Source organism: Triticum urartu, chromosome 5A (genome assembly GCF_056163025.1).
Source record: "Triticum urartu cultivar PI428250 chromosome 5A, HENAU_Tu73, whole genome shotgun sequence".
Taxonomy (NCBI): Eukaryota; Viridiplantae; Streptophyta; class Magnoliopsida; order Poales; family Poaceae; genus Triticum; species Triticum urartu.
The window spans coordinates 169,194,303-169,212,416 of NC_141877.1; the positions used below are offsets into that span (position 1 = coordinate 169,194,303).

Consider the following 18,114-nt stretch of genomic DNA (forward strand, 5'->3'; position numbering starts at 1 on the left):
CCGCTGCGCCACCCCGCCGCCAACGACAACGCCGCTGCCCAGCAGATCACCCGCTACAACAACAAAGAACCCCGCCGCCGCGCCGGACTGCCGCGAGGGATAAAAGGGGGAAGACCCTGTCGCCCACGGGTGTGACACAGTCGCGCACGAGAGAGAGTTCACTCTCTAATTTCACAATCTTTTACATTTCATCATGTGAACCGTAGGAGGCTAAAACACCTTGCGTGAGGATGCCGTACAAGACCACTCTGACAATGACAGAAAGCAACTTTGTTCCGAGAGTAATGAAGTAATAATCAAACCACCGAAGCTTCCATTCGCCATGACAAAAATTGGCAACAAAACTCATCTGCCCGCTGTCTTTCTGGGCAGTAGTATCTCCAGCTGTCAAAAGCACCTGCAAATGCAACACTAGTAGTAAAAACACAACACGGCGGGGTGTTGCTCAATTTATAGCATCCTGAAAAGACGTACTGATTACCTCCACACTGCAACACCAGCAACACCAATAGTCAAGAGGGGTCAATAAAACCCCGGGGCGACGTTTTAGGATACAATCACCCATGAATTTAGGACTACAAATCAACCAAACACTGACAACTTAGTTCTGCAAAAAGGTAAAATTCCTCAATGGCTGTGACACCCAAATCCATCTTAACCGGCAGACACAAATGAACGACACTTGAGAAAATAGTGCATCCCATGGCTAACGGGCTGATTACTTGGGGCCGATGTCCTTGAGCGCATTAATCTGCTCCTCTCCCATGGCGGACATGACAGACACCACCAGGTCCTTCCCTTCAGCAAACCCATCCTTGATCTGCACCAATGGACAAATTCAATATCAGAGCTCGTGGGGTATGGAAGACATAGTTCACGTGTACGAGTCGCTCTAAACAGCACATGTAAAAAATTAGCTATAACAGTGGCAGGTGCACCGGCTTTTTATTCATAGGAGCAGTTTCAAGTTTCAACACACTAAATCTAATAGAGAATATTAGGTCCACTGGCTACTGCACAAAGCAAATACGGACAGGGAATTCCCAGACCAAATTAACAAGAAAAGGAGATACTCTAGTGTACTGAATACTGCATATCTTGTTAATTAATGAACACCTTTAATTAAATATAAATAAGACATCTCAAATCTATTCACTTCCAAGAAATATGCACGGATAACATGGTTCATACAAACCTGGCCAAGGAGGGTTTCATCAGTTGGGAGCTTGAGGTCATCTTTGGTGTTACCATTATCAGTCAGCAGACTCACCTGAAACAAATGTTAATTTCTCCAGTTAAACACTCGTTTCAACAAAAGATGAAAAATATAAGAGATATTAATGAAAGAATCCAACTTACAAATCCATCCTCAGATATATCAATGAGCTGGTATTCTGTGCGATTCACATGAGGAACCTGTAGAGATATAACATGTTCATGTTTTAGTATCAATAGAAGCCACTTGAACAGGAAAAAGTTCAAGAAATGTGCTGACATCACAGTTGTGAGAAGATGGCACAATATCTTCAAGTTTCTTGCCGGTGAAGATGTCAATAGCAACAAAGTGGCACTTGGCATGACCATGCTTCCCGGTTTTAGATGTTGAAACCTCCACAACCTGCACATTTGTTTCAAAGGCATGTCATTGGAAATACATTAGCCAGAACAACAAAATAGCAAGCAGAGTGAGAATTAACAGATAAATAAGATTTTAATCCTAATAATAAATATATAAAGACATTAATATCCACAACTGAAGGAATTTATTGACATTTAAAGTGAAAACTACAGATCTGGAATGCATAAAGAACCACGGCTAAACAGGATCAATGCATCATTGCTAGCACAGGTGAACTGATTATCCAGTGATACTGCTGGAGGCAGCAAGAAGCAAATGCAAATGCAAAAAAAAAGGTATAAAACATGCAAAAAAAAAAGTAACCCAATCCAGGCTTCACATATTTGGTCATATTTTGGCCACCACTGAAATGCATATTTGTTTTCAGTTCAGCCAAACAACTTCTCTTTTCAATTTGAATAAAATCCAACCAAGTTTTGAAAAAAAAATCGACATAAGTCGAATATTTCAGTACCCACTGAAATCACCAATATTCAGAAATTTCAGTGAAGATGATAACCCTGAACCAGTTAACCCTCCGCTATGTAACTCGTGCAGTAAAAAGTATAAAGATGTAAGAAAGTTGCAATCATGACATCGAACAAATAAAATAATACATGGCAGTATGCAGCATTAAGACATAAATTTGCAGATAAGTTAACAACCTTGCTAGGTCAACAAGTGGTACAGCCAACTAAAGTTCATGGACCACTATGCACACACAGCATGGTCAATCAAAGATTATTTACAATATCCAGATAATTAACAATGCTAGTATGATATCAGTGTTACAAAGTCAAAATCCATCAATGCTTAATGTAAAAAAACCTAAAGCAAACAACTGACATGGAGAGCAAATCAAATCAGTCTAGACCTATTATTCACACCAAACCAACACGCAACAAATCAAAGACTTGCATAATCTTATTGAGAATACAGACTTTTTATTCATGAAATTAATTAATTATATTGCAATCAAATGTTACGAGTCAGTAACCAATCTCTATAATAGCAGATTAGCAATTCAAACAATAGGAATCTGACAGCGTAGTTTCAAATTAAGAAAGATCATTACTGGACTGGGATTTTTCTTTTTGTTAGAAAAGAATAAATAATTCTTATCTAACTGCCTAAGTAAAGTTAATCAGGCGGTAGATCTACACCAGCCTATACTGCTAATCTGACGACACATTGGCACAGACATGAACTGGAAATTTCAAATGATGCATATGGCATTCCAAATTTATTTAGAAAAGAAAAGTGCATGGCCAACGTACAATTTACTTGTCCTACAATGTAGACATTTCACAGAACATCCAGTATCACCGATGATAAGCACAGCAGAGCATCCAAGAACCAAATATACCACACGATCGTGATGCATATTCACACGTTCCAATCCATCCATGACCATCCAACTCGTAGGAAAATAAAGAGATTGCACGTATACATGCAATGGCAATCTGAGACGCCAGGACGAACACACGGATCTAACAGGACTACAGCGATAGGGTCGGGATCTAAGCCCAAGACATCAAGCAAGTGGGAGGCGGACGTTTTAGATACCTTGCAGGGGCGGTTCTTGATGACGATGTAGCCGTTCTTGCGAATGGTGCCGGCCTGCTGCGGGTAGGTCTTGGAAGCGCCGGCGTCTGCCTTCGACTCGAACTGGTGCTCTTCGCTGTCCGACATCTCCTCTCCTCGGATCAGGACCCAAAAATTCTCTACAAATTCCAAGAAATTCAGTCACGAGCAACGAAGGAATGAGTTGCCGCACAAGAGAATAAGAAAAAGGAACTTTGATCTGAGATGACAATGACCGGACGGATCTCGAGGTAGGCAAGGACTAGGGTTTGGGACCTCGTGAGGAGTTCGCGGGCGCGACGGTTGGGCGGCGGCTGCGACGGCGAGGGCACAAGGATAGGCAGCGAACTGGATATATTGGTTTTCGGGATCTTATGCACAATAGCCCTGCGAGTATCAGAGAATTAAAGCTTGAATTTTGGGCTTTACATGGTGCAATTTTTATTACTGCTTACAATTACTTCATCCGTGCCGTAATACAGAATGTTGGATGCGTCTAGTGGGCGGCCGGCTGCCCATTAGTGCAACCGAGCGGCCGGCTGAAAAGAAAAACCCCTATCCCCGCGAAACAGAAAAGAAAGGTCACCTACCCGACCGATTGACTGGCCACCAAAACAGACCAATCGAGCGACCATCAACAGAAACCGTTCCACGTGGCCAGCTGTCTCCATCTCGCACCCACGCCCCGCTCGCCCCCACGCCTCAGCCCCTCCCACGTTGCCTTCTTCTTCTTCTCCACGCCAGGAGCAGATCCAACAGAATCGCCCCCAGCCCTTCTTCCTCCTCCTACACAGCCGTCATGGGAGCCCCAAAGTAGAAGGGGCTGCTTCAAAAAAGAAGATCTAAGGGCAGGATGGTCAAAGCCATACCAGGCAGTAAGATCAAGTAGGTAAGCCCCCTCTGCCCCTCTTCACTTCCCCCTTTCTTCTACTGCATAGGCATATGTAAACCCCTTTCTCCATAGATCTAGGACAAATCCATGGAGAAGCTGCTTCAAAAAAGAGGTGAATCTAGCACATCACACCAACCTACTTGATGTTACCGCTGGATGTGTTAAACAAGCCAAAAACTACTTGATGCATGCCAAACAAGTTTCTACCACCTGGATGTGTTAAACAAGCCAACTAAAAATAAGTTCTCTGGCCAATTAAAACATGATTAAAGCCAACTCAACAAAGCATTGTAGCCAAAAACTAAACATGCATTCTATCAACTTGTAGTTATTGTTTGCAAAATGAACAAAAATTGACTGCCTAATAGATATGTGCAACGAAAAATTCATAAATGTGCAATTGAACATGCATCCCAGCCAACTGAACCTATATTCTGCCAACTCTGCATGCATACTAGCCAAAACTAAAACATGCATTGTACACGACGTGTTTTCTGAACAACTAAAAAACATGTATCCTGGCCAACTAAACATGTATCCTGGCCAACTAAACATGTATATTTGGCAATAGATGTTTGTGAGTGAACATTTTAGAAAAACTGTAGTATATGTGCAAATAAAAAACATGTTTTCTGGCCAACTAAACATGCATGTTGGCCAAAAACTGAGAAAATGTATCCTGGCCAACTGAGACATCTATTCTAACCAACTGAATGCATTAACTGTCCAACTGAACATGCATGTTAGCCAAAAACTAAAATAAATGCAACCTGGCCAGCTGAGACATCTATTCTAGCCAACTAAAAACATTGAATGTCCAACTGAAATATGTATGCTGGCCAAGTGGAAAAATGCATCCTGGCAATTGAGACGTCTATTCTAGCGAAAATCAGAAATCTATAGTGCAACAGCAAAAACACAAGAACTTTTGTCCATGGCTAATGAAGCCACAAACCATATTAATATATTCACACATATAATCTTGTCCCACACATATTCTGGTTCAAATATACCAGAACTAGAAACATAAACGGCGATGAAAAACATATAACTATAATCTGTCCTCCAATTCTTCTTTCTTCTTTCACCTGGATTTTCCTTCTCAAATATAACATCCAATTATGTGCAGAAAAATCTAAAAATAGCTCCTTGCAAAACGGAAACCTACAGATCATTGCAACAAAACAAAAAGGAAAAAGTCAGAAAACTCTGTAGTAAAAAGAAGTCATGCTCTTGCCAGCTATTTACTGCAAACTGTGCAACTAATATAACAACTATGTGCAAACAAAAAATTCATAACTGTTATAATAAAGATTATGCTACAGTGATGTTGCTTTTGGAACTAAGAATATCACAAAATGGTGTGCAACTGCCTATTTACTAAGTTTTTAGGTTGTTTGAAATACTCTTTTCTGTCGTTACCAACTGATGACATCAATTTCTTCTTTTATATATGTGCAGGGAGTGTGTGGCAGCATCCAAAAAAAGGAAAAAAGATGCTTGATCTCAATGAGTTGCCCCCTGATCTCAATGAGCTTCCTCATGATATGGATCAACAGCAACCCAGTATACAACAAGGAAATTGGACAGAAAATGGTCGATCTGTTTACTACACGCAGGCAAGTCGTGATGGTAACCCTACGAGCCATGACAATATGGCAGGCCAGTCATTAGCCCATGGTGCCCATGTAGTGGTGTCTTTGCAGTCAGAGAGCCATACTCTTGATGATACGGAAACCGAGGCAAATGTTTCTGGTCCAACCAGGACTGAGCTAGGAGCTGGGGCTGTTGACAGAGCTGTGCAAGGAGAAGAAGGAGAGGATGAGGCTGGTTCTCAACCTATGGAACCCTATGTTGGCATGAGGTTTGACAACCTTCAAATTGCTAAGGATCACTACAACAGCTATGCACTACGGATGGGTTTCTCTATCAAGATGAACACCTCTAGGCGGGCACCCCGCACCAATGAATTGATAAAACAACAGTTTTGCTGCAACAAGTTTAAGAAGCCCAAAGCTGATGATGGAGGAGCTGAGGCTCCTCCTGTCCTGGACGCTATTCCAGATCCAAAATCTGTTGACAGTGATGAGGAGATGGAAGAAGAACCTCCAATATTTGCTGAAGAGGAGGCTGGTACTAGTAAGAAGAAGAAGAAGAAGAAGCGCAAATGCGAGACAATAAAGCAGACTGAATGCAAGGCGAAAATGTTGGTGAAGCTGATAGATGGGCGATGGGAGGTGACACACTTTGTTCCTGATCACAATCATTCGCTCGTGAACAAACCTTCATTGTCCAAATATTTGAGATCCCACCAAGGCATCTCACCTGATGAAAAGGAGTTTCTGCGCATCTTGTATAACTGCAACTTGACTACAGGTGTGGTGTTTTTCTATATCCCTTAAAGAATTAAGTTTCCCTCTAGGAAGTCCAGTATGCAACTGTTATGGTACTACTGTGCAACTGAAATGGCTTAACTGTGCAACTGTTATCCAACTTCCCATGCTGTTTGTATATCACTTTTGGTGCTTGTTGTGCAACTACATTGTCTTTATTGTGCAACTACACAATGTCCTATTTTTAAAAAGGTGCAGCTAGGTGTCCATTTCCTGCGATTATCTTCTGTGCCAACACATGTCCTATTACTGTGCAGCTGGATGTGCACATTCGTGTAACTAAAAAAGGATATACTATTTGTTTTTGTATTATGCAGGACGAATGATGCATGTAATGGCAGAGTTCTATGGATTTGAGATGATGGTGCCGCTCGGACCAAAGGCAATAACAAATCTTTGTACAAGTTTCCATAGAGATGACACAAAGGAGGGTGATCTGATTGAGACAATTGCACACTTCAAGGATATACAAAAAACCGATCTAGACTTCTTCTATAAGGTGAACTATGATGAAGAGGACAGAGTTGTCAACATATTTTGGGTGGACGGCTTAGCTCGAAAAGCTTATGCGGAGGCGTACCACGATTGCATATCGTTTGAGACCACCTACATGACCAACATGTACAATATGTCGTTCGCGCCCTTCATAGGAATAAACCGACATGGCCAATCTTTCATGCTGGGTTGCGCGTTTGTGAGGCAGGAGTTGGCATTGAGCTTCGATTGGGTCTTTGGAGCATTCCTAGAGGCTATGGATGGCAAACCTCTTGACAACTTCATCACTGATCAGGATGGTGCGATGAGGCAGTCAATACAAAGCATCATTCCAACCACCGTGCACCGCTGTTGTCGATGGCACATCATGAAAAAGGCTCAGGAAAAAGTTGGTTGGCTGCTGTGCCGGAACCCAGGACTCTCTGATGATTTCAACAAGTGTGTTGACTTCAGCTTCACTATAGACGAGTTTGAGCAGAATTGGGCTGGGTTAATGATGAAGTACGAGGCTATGACACACACGCACTTTGAGAAGTTGTACGAATACAGGTCAACTTGGGTGTCGTGCTACTTCAAACACAAGTTCTTCCCCTTCCTCTAGTCTACACAGCGTAGTGAGGGGTTCAACACCGTCTTAAAAAGATATGTGAACCCACACAACTCAATGCTGAACTTCGTCAAGCAATATGAAAAAATCCAGAATCACATCCTTGTCAAGGAAGGCTGCAATGATTACAGGACAGAACACCTTGAGATTGAGTTGTGGTCCAACTTCCCAATAGAGAAGCAAGCTTACAAAACCTATACTAGGGACCTTTACCGCAAGTTTAGAGAAGATTTTGAGCTGATTTGGCGTTATAATGCATTCCAAGTTGGTGCTGATATATTTGAGCTCAGACCGAACCAGAAATTTGTTGCCAAATATGGTTCTCGAAACTACTTGGTGCAGGCAAGGGTGGAGGAGGGTTCCTATTTGTGTGAGTGCTGTAAAATGGACAAGGACGGCATCCTCTGTTGCCACATCCTCAAGGTGTTCACCCATATTGGAGTTGATGTCATACCGAAAAGGTACCTGCTAAGACGGTGGACACCTACTGCTGTACCTAGTGCGCCAGGGACTGGTTATGAGCAACCGGATAAAATGCCTCCTCAATCAAAGAAGCAGATAAGGGAGAGGAACATGATATATGATTTTTAGAAACTAGCAAAGTTTGCGAGTGGTTCTGATCCAGCACAAGCTATTGTATACAAGCATATGTGTACAGCACGTGCCGAGATCGGCCACCCGAACAAGTCCAGGAAAAAGAAAAACCGACTGCTGCCACGGGGCCATCAGATGATGGCAACCCTCGAGGACCTCCTCCACCTCCAGGCAGCAATTAGGGGGCTCATCACCCAGGTAATTACCTGCCCCAACTCCTGATCTAACTAGGTGTGTAACTTCAGTTGCACACATCATTGTGCCCAGTTGCACACACCATGGTAGCCAGTTGGACAGAACAGGCTACCTAGTTGCGCACGCTGTGTTAGTTCAAGCATCAAGATAACACAACTAACTTATTTTTCCTGTTCTGGATATAGGTGATGTCAACCCTCAAGGACCTCCTCCCCCTCCTGGCTGTGCACGGCATCCTCCGCCACCTCCTCCCCCGCGTGCTCCTCCCAATGGCCCTACAGGCAGCACTCAGGGGGCTCATCATCCAGGTAATTACCTGCCCCCAACTCCCCATCGAACTAGGTCTGTAACTCCAGTTGCACACATCATGGTGCTCAGTTGCACCGAACAGGCTATCTAGTTGCGCACGCTGTGTTAGTTCGAGCATCCAAAGATAAACACAACTAATTTGTTTGTCTTGTTCTGCCTATAGGTGATGCCAACCCTCAAAGACCTCCTCTCTCGCCAGGCCCAACTAGCAGTGCCCTGCGTGCTATTCCCAATGGACCTACAGGCAGGACTCAGGGGGCTCATCACCCAGGTAAGTACCTTCACCAACTCCAAACAAAAACTAGGGTGTGTGACTTTAGTTGCACATATCATAGTGCCCAGTTGAACAGAACATGCTGCCTAGTTGCGTGCTCTGTGTTAGTTTGAGGATCAAGCTAAAAATCTAACTTGTTTTTCATGTTCTTCCCATAGGCAATTACAATCCAAGTACCATGACGGGCCGTGCTACTACAGGTGTTTTTTTCAACTTAACTTGCACACGGCAACCAGTTAGTTGCACAAAAATGTGCTGTGTGGTTGCACAGAACATCAGTGCTGGTTGCACAATAACAAAAATACTAAACTTTTTATATGATTATTACACAGGTGATCGTGACGGTCCTATTGCCCCGTTGGAGGCTGCATCCCTTGCACAAGCTTATGATGATTTTGTGCCCAGGGATTCTCCAAGGTCTACTACAAAGGGTAGGGCAAAGAGTCGGCGGTACAAATCGGCGCTGGAGCTACACCCAAAGAAGAAAAACAAATGCAGCCATTGCCAATCTACATAGCACACTGCTGGTGTGTGTCCACTTAGGCTCCTGTGATTCTGTTTCCTCATTTGTAATTTTGGAACATAAAAGGAAAAGAATGATGTTTTTTTAGCAATGTGGGGACCAAGTGGACACATTTAGCATCTATGATTTCTCTTTATCTAATTTATGCTCCTTGAATTAGTTCATGCACTGTGTAAAAAAGTTGCTATTTGTGCCTTTGTTGGCAACTGGTTAAATATTTAGTTGTTGAACAACTGTATGTCCAGTGCTCCTATTGTATCAACAAAAGTGATGATATTGAGTTGCAAACAAAATTACTAGTAGTGTGCAACTACAAAATCTGCTTAAAAAATTGTGCAAACCAGCAACTTCCTCCATGGAGCAGAAAAAAAGAAAAATAGTACTGACCTACTCCTTGTCATATCTCAGCAACTTCCTCCATGGGGCAGTGTTGTGCACGCTGGTGACCCAATCATATGCCAACTTCTTCCTGATGTTGAGTACTTCCTTGGGGTCGTAGTTGGGCAGTTGGCTACCATTCCACTCGGTGGCGTTAAGCAGTGCGAACAACCCACACTCATTACTGCGATGGGCAAAAAAAATTTGTCACATAAAATTAAAACCAATAAAGATAATGCACTCTATGCAACTGCTTATGTCCTACTGTGCAACTGCTTCTGTTCTACTGTGCAACTGCTTATGTCCTACTGTGCAACTGCTTGTGTTCTACTGTGCAACTGATTATGTGCCACTTTGCAACTGCTTACGTACCAGTGTGCAACTACTTATGCGCCACTCTGCAACTGGCTAGATAATCCATTAGAAACTCATAAAAATGATAAAACAGATTGCATACTAGTACTGTGTCTTAAAAATACTAAAGATTGCACATGTAGAAAAATTAAAAACTACAAAATGATGGTATATGATTGAGAAGGAATGCCATGATTATTGTCTTACTTGCCGAGCTGCTTCGGTACGTCAATGTCAATAATCTGGAAGTGCTCGATGCTGAACTTTGGGTAATGCTTCCTCCATAGCTGGCGTACTGCCCCCGCGATGGTAGAGGCGGTGGTCATCAGCACAATGTTGTCCAGCATCCTGCTTGAGTCAAGAACTTCGAAGCGTCCGTCCCTCAAATTGACATTGAAGACCCAATAATGCCTCCCTCCCTCCTTATCAGTTACATCAGCGCACTCGAGCACTAGCAGCATGACCTGCAACCGTGAATGATTTCAGACACAAAATATAGGCTGTAGCTAAGAAAAAACAGTACAAGACTTGGTCAAGTTAAAAACAGGTTGCAACAAGTATCTGCCAACTAACAGATGTGTCATGTGCAACTGAACATGCTGTGGGTGCCAACTAAAAAAAGATTGATCATGTGGGCACAACACTCACCAAGTCTTTCTTGTCGAGACGGTTTTTGTAATCAAACTTCTTGTTTATCTCATTCACATTGTGGATCCCTTGCTGTAAATTTATCTGCAGAGATTATAAAACATGGCTCAAAACTCCTTAGTAGGTGAAAGGCCTCCCTCAAATGGTCAACGAAAAAAGTGCTACAGAACAAAGATGAGGGTAAAAGAAGGTTTTGGAAAAACTTACAGAAAACCTCAGTGGCATAACAACCTTCTTTGACCCTTCTGGTAAGTTATCCATGATGTGTAAGATTCCAGTCTCAATAACAATTTTTGACAACCATTGAACCGGCTTCATCGAATCAACTAACTCCTTTAAAGAAATGTAGAAAGCACCATACCTGATTATCTCAGGGCTGATTTTTTTTGAAAGCAATAAAAAGACAAGTTAGCTCGAAGGGTCACAGCAGCAAAAAAAATGTGCATGAAATTGAAAACAGAACAGTGTGCAACTAAAAGCCCTGTTCTGTGCAACATGCTATGCTTTCTGTGCAACTAAGTGGCTGGTCCTGTGCAACTGAAAAAGATATGTATGTAGGCTGTTGGGAGTTAGCTTACTTGGTAGCTTCATCATTTGCTCCTTTGTGATGCCTGACCCAATACAAGAGGGCAGCGTAAATCTTGTTCACTGCCTTATTGGAGCTGAAAGTCTTCTTCTTGTTGTAGTCAATGAATGGAGACCTTTAAGATGCTGCGGGCCTTATTACCCTCCTCTGTCTTCGTGCAATAGGTGGTCCCGAAGAACTTCTCGTGCCAGCTTCTGGTTCTGCGCTTATCGGGGTGTGGCAAATTCTCTGGTGAACCAACATCTAGCTCTTGAGCTATTGCCTTGCCAGCATCAGCAGCAGCACATCCTTCATTCACAGATGCTGGGTCCAACTCACACTCATCAATGCAAATCACACCGGCTTCCGTTGTTTCTGCTGCTGGAGCAGGTGCTGGAGCATCACCATCTATGCCGAGGTCAAAAGATGGTGCATCGCAGAACCCATCACCATGATAAGACTTTGATCTTCGTAAGGGTTCAAGGACCAGGGCATCTCCTTGCGGCACAAACATGGGTGCATCGTTCACTGACTTGGTTCGCAATAGTGTTGTAGTTGGCGGCCTTGGAGGCTTGCACCTACTTATAATGTTGAACTCCTCCTCTTGTGTTAATGGTTGCTGAAAGTCAGCTCTTGGTGATGCAGGCTTGCTTGGCTGCTATGTGCTAGCTCTTGGGGACGGCACTTTGATAGTTGGATCACCTCCTTTTGTGTTTGGCATTGAAGCATCTCTATGAGTAGGCACCTTGGGGCTTGAAGTTGCAGTGGTGCCTTCCTGACCAGCTGTGGTGGTTTTGACTGTGACCATACTGCTAACTGACACATCAGTTGGCACACTGGTATTTGTAGTTGGCATCTTTCCAATCTGAGTTGGCAGCAACCTAGCAGAACTTGACACCCCTGCATCAATGGCTGCGGCTCGCAGTTCTCTCTTGTCTTTGAACCCCAAACCTTTTGTGGCCTGTTCCCCCTTTGTTCCCGTGGCAAACTTGACAATCTTCTGCGTAGGTGATTTTGGTGGGACTATTGAAAGGGGAGTCTTCCCCTTGATCTGTTGAACTTCTGTGACATTGGTTGGCTCTCTGCTCACTATAGTTGGCATATCAGTTTGAAGCACAGCTTCCTTGACCATATTTACTTCAGCATCTGCACTCACCATCCTTTCCTTGGTTTGAGGCAACTGCAGATTTTTCTTCATTAAAACTGCTTTACGCTTTTGGACCACGTGAGGGTTTGCCATGGATGCTGCCTTGCTCTTGCTGGAGCTTAGGTCTGGGAGCTGCTTTAAATATTCCTTGTATTTTTCCTTTGAATGAACCCAGTCAAGACCCTTTCCTGCTTCCTCCATGTCAATTTGATTCTTTTCAGCATCACTTGATAAGAACAGGCTCTTGTCAATGGCAAAATTGATCTTCTCACACATATTTTTGTCGCTGAAATCTAGCACATGAAAGGTGGTTGGCAAAGCTGGCTTCAAGTTGCAGAGCTTGAACATATCAATGCTGCCCTGAGACTCTGCTTCGTCATTTTTCTTTGACTTCGGCAAATCCTTGTCTTTCCAGCAAGTTTTGTCAATCAACATCTGTAGTGTGCTCCTGCTACTCAATGAATTGCTGCTGCTGGCAGGGGTGGCAGAAGTGCTAGTCCTCCTGAATGTGTTGCCACCTGTACCACCAGAACCAGGGGCGTTGTCATCATCATCGTCATCGCTGCTGTCGCTGCCTCCGTTGGATCTCCCTTTATCATCACCATAACCATCCTCGTCTTCTTCATCATCATCTTCTTCCCTCTCACTTCCATCAGCTGCTGCGCCTTTGTCTTCTCCCCTCTCACTGCCATCAACTGCTGCCCCTTTGTCCTCGTCCTCCTCTTTGGCCTCACCTTCTTCTTCCTCCTCCTTTGCCTCACTATCTTCTTCCTTGTCCTCCTCCCCTCCTTTGGCCTCTTCTTGTTTGTCCTCCTCCTCCTCTTCCTCCTCCTCCTCCTCCTCTTCCTCTTCCTCTTCGTCCTCCTCCTCCTCTGCATCTTCTTCATTGTTATCCTCATCCTTGTCCTCCTCATCTGATTCATCCACATCTGTGTCCTCGTCATCGTCAGCATCTATCGCTGCTTCCATTTCCTCATCTTCTTCTGACTCATCCTCAACAAACTCTTCTTCTTTTTGTATAGTTGACCTCCATCTCTTTATTTTTGGAGCACGGTGTGACGCCCCAGTTTGCATTGATGGCTGCTGTACGTAAGGATCAATATCTGGTTCCTCCTCATCGATCTTGGCAACCGCTTCAATGAAGGTGCCAACCTGTTCAGTTACAGCCTTGCACAGCTCATTGACCACTTTCGCAATCTTTGCCTTTTTCTGCATCAACACAAAAAGATTCAGTACTGATTTAGTTAGAAAAAAATAAAAAGTAAAAATGTCTGTAACTGACCATGATGTGATAAGCAAAAACGACTAATACACACTTTCTGGCCAACTAAAAGCATGATTCTAGCCAACTACACATGCACTGTGGCACAAACTAAAAAACATGCATTCTGCCAAAAGTTGATGACAATGGTTGTAAATGAATACTTTGACTGTCCAAAAGAACATGTGCAACTACAGAAGCTTATATGTGCAACTGAACATACATCACAGCCAACTGAATTCTGTATTCTCGCAACTATAAAAGTTATACATGTCCAACTGAACATACATCCCAGCCAATAGAAAAATATTGGTGAGTGGTATAAGTTTCTGTATGCAAAACACTAACCTGCGGATTGTAGGTTATTGGTAACTTGGATGCCACGAATGCTTCAACTTGCAAAATTCCACCAAACAGTGGTGTCTGCTCCGTGCCTCTATACTCCTCTTTAAGCTGATGTGAAAAAAAAGAGAAACAGAAAATAACAATGTTATCAAAATAGATTTGTGTGTTGAACGAAACCACACATTACAACCTGTGCAACTACAACAAGATACTGGGGTAGACAAATTCAACTATACATATATGCAACTGAACAAAGACACAAAAACTGTGCAACCCACATGGCACCTAAAAAAAGTTTCTATGAACTGATGCAACACATCTGTGCAACAAGATTAGTAAAACTGTGCAACTTAAAAAGGATGGTGTGCCAATTTAAAATGAACATGTGTGCAGATTGCCAAACTTAAAGGTACAAGCTGTGCAACTACATGCATTGTTGTGCCAACTGATGACAGTTTTCTGTGCAATTTTCAAAAAAGTGACTAGACATCAAAAGAATATAAAAGGAAGACACTGTTGGAAAAAAACAAAAAAGAACTCACTTGTAATTTGCCGAACACACCAGGAGAGATAGTGTCCTCCTTAATCACCTTGGCAATTAGAGTACTTTCCCATGCATTCGATCGTATCGCGCAGTTGCTTACTGGGATGTCATGTACGAGGGCATCAAGGTATAGTATCTGCACCAGACCCAAACAAAAGAAAAAGCCAAGTTCAGTTATTGTTATGAGTATTTCAGCAAACTATAACTGCACAGAAAGAACAAGAACAGATGGAAAAAGTGGTCGTTTTCACTAACCATCAAGTGATACAAGCAGCAGCAGACAGTTTGCTTCTCCTGGTCCATGTTCCGGAAAGCTTCATTAATGTGTTCTGCTACAAAGAGGCAGATGTTTGTGTTCTTTAGCATTTGATGATCTAGCACAAGTCCATAACACTTTGGGCTGAGCTTCAAGGCCGTGGTTGGTGCTAGAAAAGTGCTGAAGGCAACCACAAGCCAGGCCATAAAGAATGTGTCATCCGTTCTTCCAGCCATATCCTGAATCATCTTGAGCCATGTAGTGATCTGGGGATGAGAATTTCCAGTTATGTTGAAAGCCTCTCTGAATCTCCTAGTGGCATCCTTGTCAACTAAATATCTGACTTTTTGACCCCTGTTTGGGAGTCAAATACACTCTAAACACTGTCAGTATCGACACGTATCCTTCCCCTTCCTGGGAAAACCATTTCAGAGGTTTGTGGCTGGTAGGACTGCACCAAGAACTTAGTGAGATCCGCTGGAAGTGTGTTTGATAAGTTCAATAGCCCCCCGAACAACCTCGAAACTAGCTCTGACTTCTGTGGTGGGGTTAGAGAGGCGTTGAAATTTGCAAACCGCGCTGGTGATGCCCTTATCCTGCCTGCTTGTGATGGTCGCTCCACATCTTCCCCTACAGCCACCTCAATTCCTTCACCGCTGGCCTGTTGATGAGAAAATGAAAACATTAAGGAAACATTAAACACAAGAGAAAAAACAAGAATGAAAAAAAACTAGCAATCATCATTTGGATCAGTATTGGAAATGAGCTATATATTCACAAAATGGATCATGCCAACTAATATGATGTATTTATGCAACTAGTAAAGCTCATGAGGACAACTGCAAGACTGCCAGTGTGCAACCTTCAAAAAAAAGTACGAGACCTGGCAGCTACAAAAAGTTCTAGTGGATGTGCAACAATAAGAAATGATATTGCAAACAAGAAAAACAGCAACTAAAAAAAGGTTTGCAAAAAACTATTCAAATAGATCATAAACACACAAAAAACCCACATACCTCAGCATCTGCTGCGGAAGATGCGACAGCTTCTCCAGCAACTGCTGCCTGCACACAAAAATGACCACTGATGTCAACTATGAAAGATGCCAACTAGTCAACTACAAGATGCCAACTAATGCCAACTAATGTCAACTGTATTTAAATCAATATGACTAGAGATGCCAACTACAAAAGGTTGTTACTGACAAACTAAAAACAAAAATAGTGGTGCGAACTGCTGCATAATTTCATCACTATCTAAAAAAGCGAGAAAAACACTTATATTCGACATTTTACTTACCCTAGAAGATGACTCAGCTCCCTTACCAAATGCTGCACGTCTAGTCCGCTTTACAACACGGAACTGATCAGCATCCTAAGAAAATAAAATAAAAAACATGAGCATGGGAAAAACAAAAAAATGTTATATGACCCAAACAAAACCAAAAAAATTGGACTTGTGTCATTAGCATGCCACTTACCTCAACATCCTCTCCCTGCTCAACACTCCGCACAGGTAGTGGCTGGCGATTAGCAGGACGCTTCGAGTTCCGGCGAAGCGGCTGACTTGCAGAACGCTGATTAAGCAACCAAAAGAAAACATGGAAAAAAGACATTAGCATACATGCATAAGTTGAAAACAACTCAAAAACAAAAGAAAAAAGTGAAAAAAATGCATCTCCTTCATTGCCATCCGCATCTCCTCCTATTATAACCATTTTTGCCCTGCGGCAGGAAATACAACAAAAAAACATAGTTAGAAGATGTGGACAACCAACTACTACAATGATGCAGCCAACTGGGCAGTAAACCTTGTGCAAACTGGACATCAAATAAGCCAACTAACTATTTTCTGCCTAGGTATTACTTGCCAACTGTGACAAGTAATACCTAGGCAGAAAAAGTTAACTAAAGGCAACAAGCTCAGTAAGATAACTTATTCTGAAAAAGCGTCCCTACTTGCACATGAGGGGAGACACATGAAAACAATCACATCCACAACAAAAGACTTGCACATTGAGAAAAAATAAAATGGAAAATTGGCAAGCATTGATACTAATTTGCACAAATCAAGGGGTCCTAGTTGCACAAAGTAGGATAATAACACATAAACCACCACAGCCACCACAAGGCTGGTGGATTGGGTAGACTATATTGGAAAACTGGCAAGCATTGGTGCTAAAATTGCACAAACAAGAGTCCCTAGTTGCACACAGCAGAGGGGGAAATAGCAAAACCAACTAAGTACAACAACTGGCACAAGTGTATAACATATGAACAGCCAACTAGTAAAAGTGATGCATCCAACTGAGCAGGCAACTTGTGCAGCTGAACACCGTATAGACAACCACCTAGTACAAAAACAGTGAGCCAACTGACCAAAACAACTGTTGCAACTTCAGAGCATATGGACAGCCAAGTACTATATGGAAGCAACCAACTGAGGAGAATTTTGTGCAACTAACCACTTGAATCTCTGAACACCAACTACAAAATCAGCCAATGCATTGCACACAAACATTGCGCATATCTAATACAACTTGCAGAATGACTAAGAATCATGAACAGATCTCAAATCTCTGCAAAATTGAACGGAACATGAACTAAACAGCCAAATCGCCCTAAAATCGCGCAGCGAGCGCCGTGGACATGCATCCCTTCTACCTAACTGGAAGTGCAACTATCCCTAGGTGGTTTTGGTAATTCATAACAACATATAGCTCATTGAGCTAATGCTATTCCAAGATGATTATTTCAGGAAAGCTCAATGATTGGCATGGCATGGATGTGAAAGTGGAACCCTCAAAATGCTAAGGACAATGGATTGGCTCAAGCTCAAAGGCTCAAGACTCTTCATTTTATATTTTAGTGATCCAAGATCACATTGAGTCCATAGGAAAAGCCAATACTATTAAGGAGGGATGAGGTGTTGCTTAATGAGCCTCTTGCTTCATGTGCTTAGTGATATGCTCCAAAACCCTCGACTACTTTCCCATATCCACATATGACCTAAACTCTAAGCCAAACTCGGTCCTACCGATTTTTCCTATCCGGCGCCACCGAGTTTCACTTGTCATTAGCCACTACCAAAACCCTAGCATTTCGGTTCTACCGATAAGGTTCTCGGTCCCAC

The 18,114-nt window shown here is 42.7% G+C and overlaps 3 protein-coding genes across 4 annotated transcripts; 2 read left to right on the plus strand and 1 right to left on the minus strand.

Annotated features, from left to right (window-relative positions):
• Window positions 1–418: 418 nt before the first annotated feature.
• Window positions 419–3,606, minus strand: ELF5A-1 (eukaryotic elongation factor 5A-1). 2 transcript variants are annotated; one of them, XM_048673217.2, is made up of 6 exons: window positions 3,479–3,606; window positions 3,185–3,342; window positions 1,496–1,618; window positions 1,360–1,416; window positions 1,196–1,270; window positions 419–820 (listed from the first exon to the last, which is right to left on the minus strand). In XM_048673217.2, the coding sequence occupies exons 2-6, from the start codon at window positions 3,308–3,310 to the stop codon at window positions 719–721; spliced, it is 483 nt and encodes a 160-aa protein (XP_048529174.1). In that variant the 5' UTR covers window positions 3,311–3,342; window positions 3,479–3,606; the 3' UTR covers window positions 419–718. The 2 variants fall into 2 exon arrangements, with proteins under 2 accessions (XP_048529174.1, XP_048529175.1); XM_048673218.2 differs by having other exon boundaries at window positions 3,439–3,586.
• A 1,984-nt stretch (window positions 3,607–5,590) lies between these two features.
• Window positions 5,591–7,583, plus strand: LOC147970698 (protein FAR1-RELATED SEQUENCE 5-like). Its single transcript, XM_087523571.1, has 2 exons — window positions 5,591–6,470; window positions 6,805–7,583. Exons 1-2 carry the CDS (start codon window positions 5,591–5,593, stop codon window positions 7,581–7,583), a joined length of 1,659 nt encoding a protein of 552 aa, XP_087379697.1.
• A 735-nt stretch (window positions 7,584–8,318) lies between these two features.
• Window positions 8,319–9,143, plus strand: LOC147970699 (uncharacterized). The gene is made up of 4 exons (XM_087522692.1): window positions 8,319–8,381; window positions 8,564–8,686; window positions 8,851–8,958; window positions 9,120–9,143. The coding sequence occupies exons 1-4, from the start codon at window positions 8,319–8,321 to the stop codon at window positions 9,141–9,143; spliced, it is 318 nt and encodes a 105-aa protein (XP_087378818.1).
• The last annotated feature ends 8,971 nt before the right edge of the window (window positions 9,144–18,114 follow it).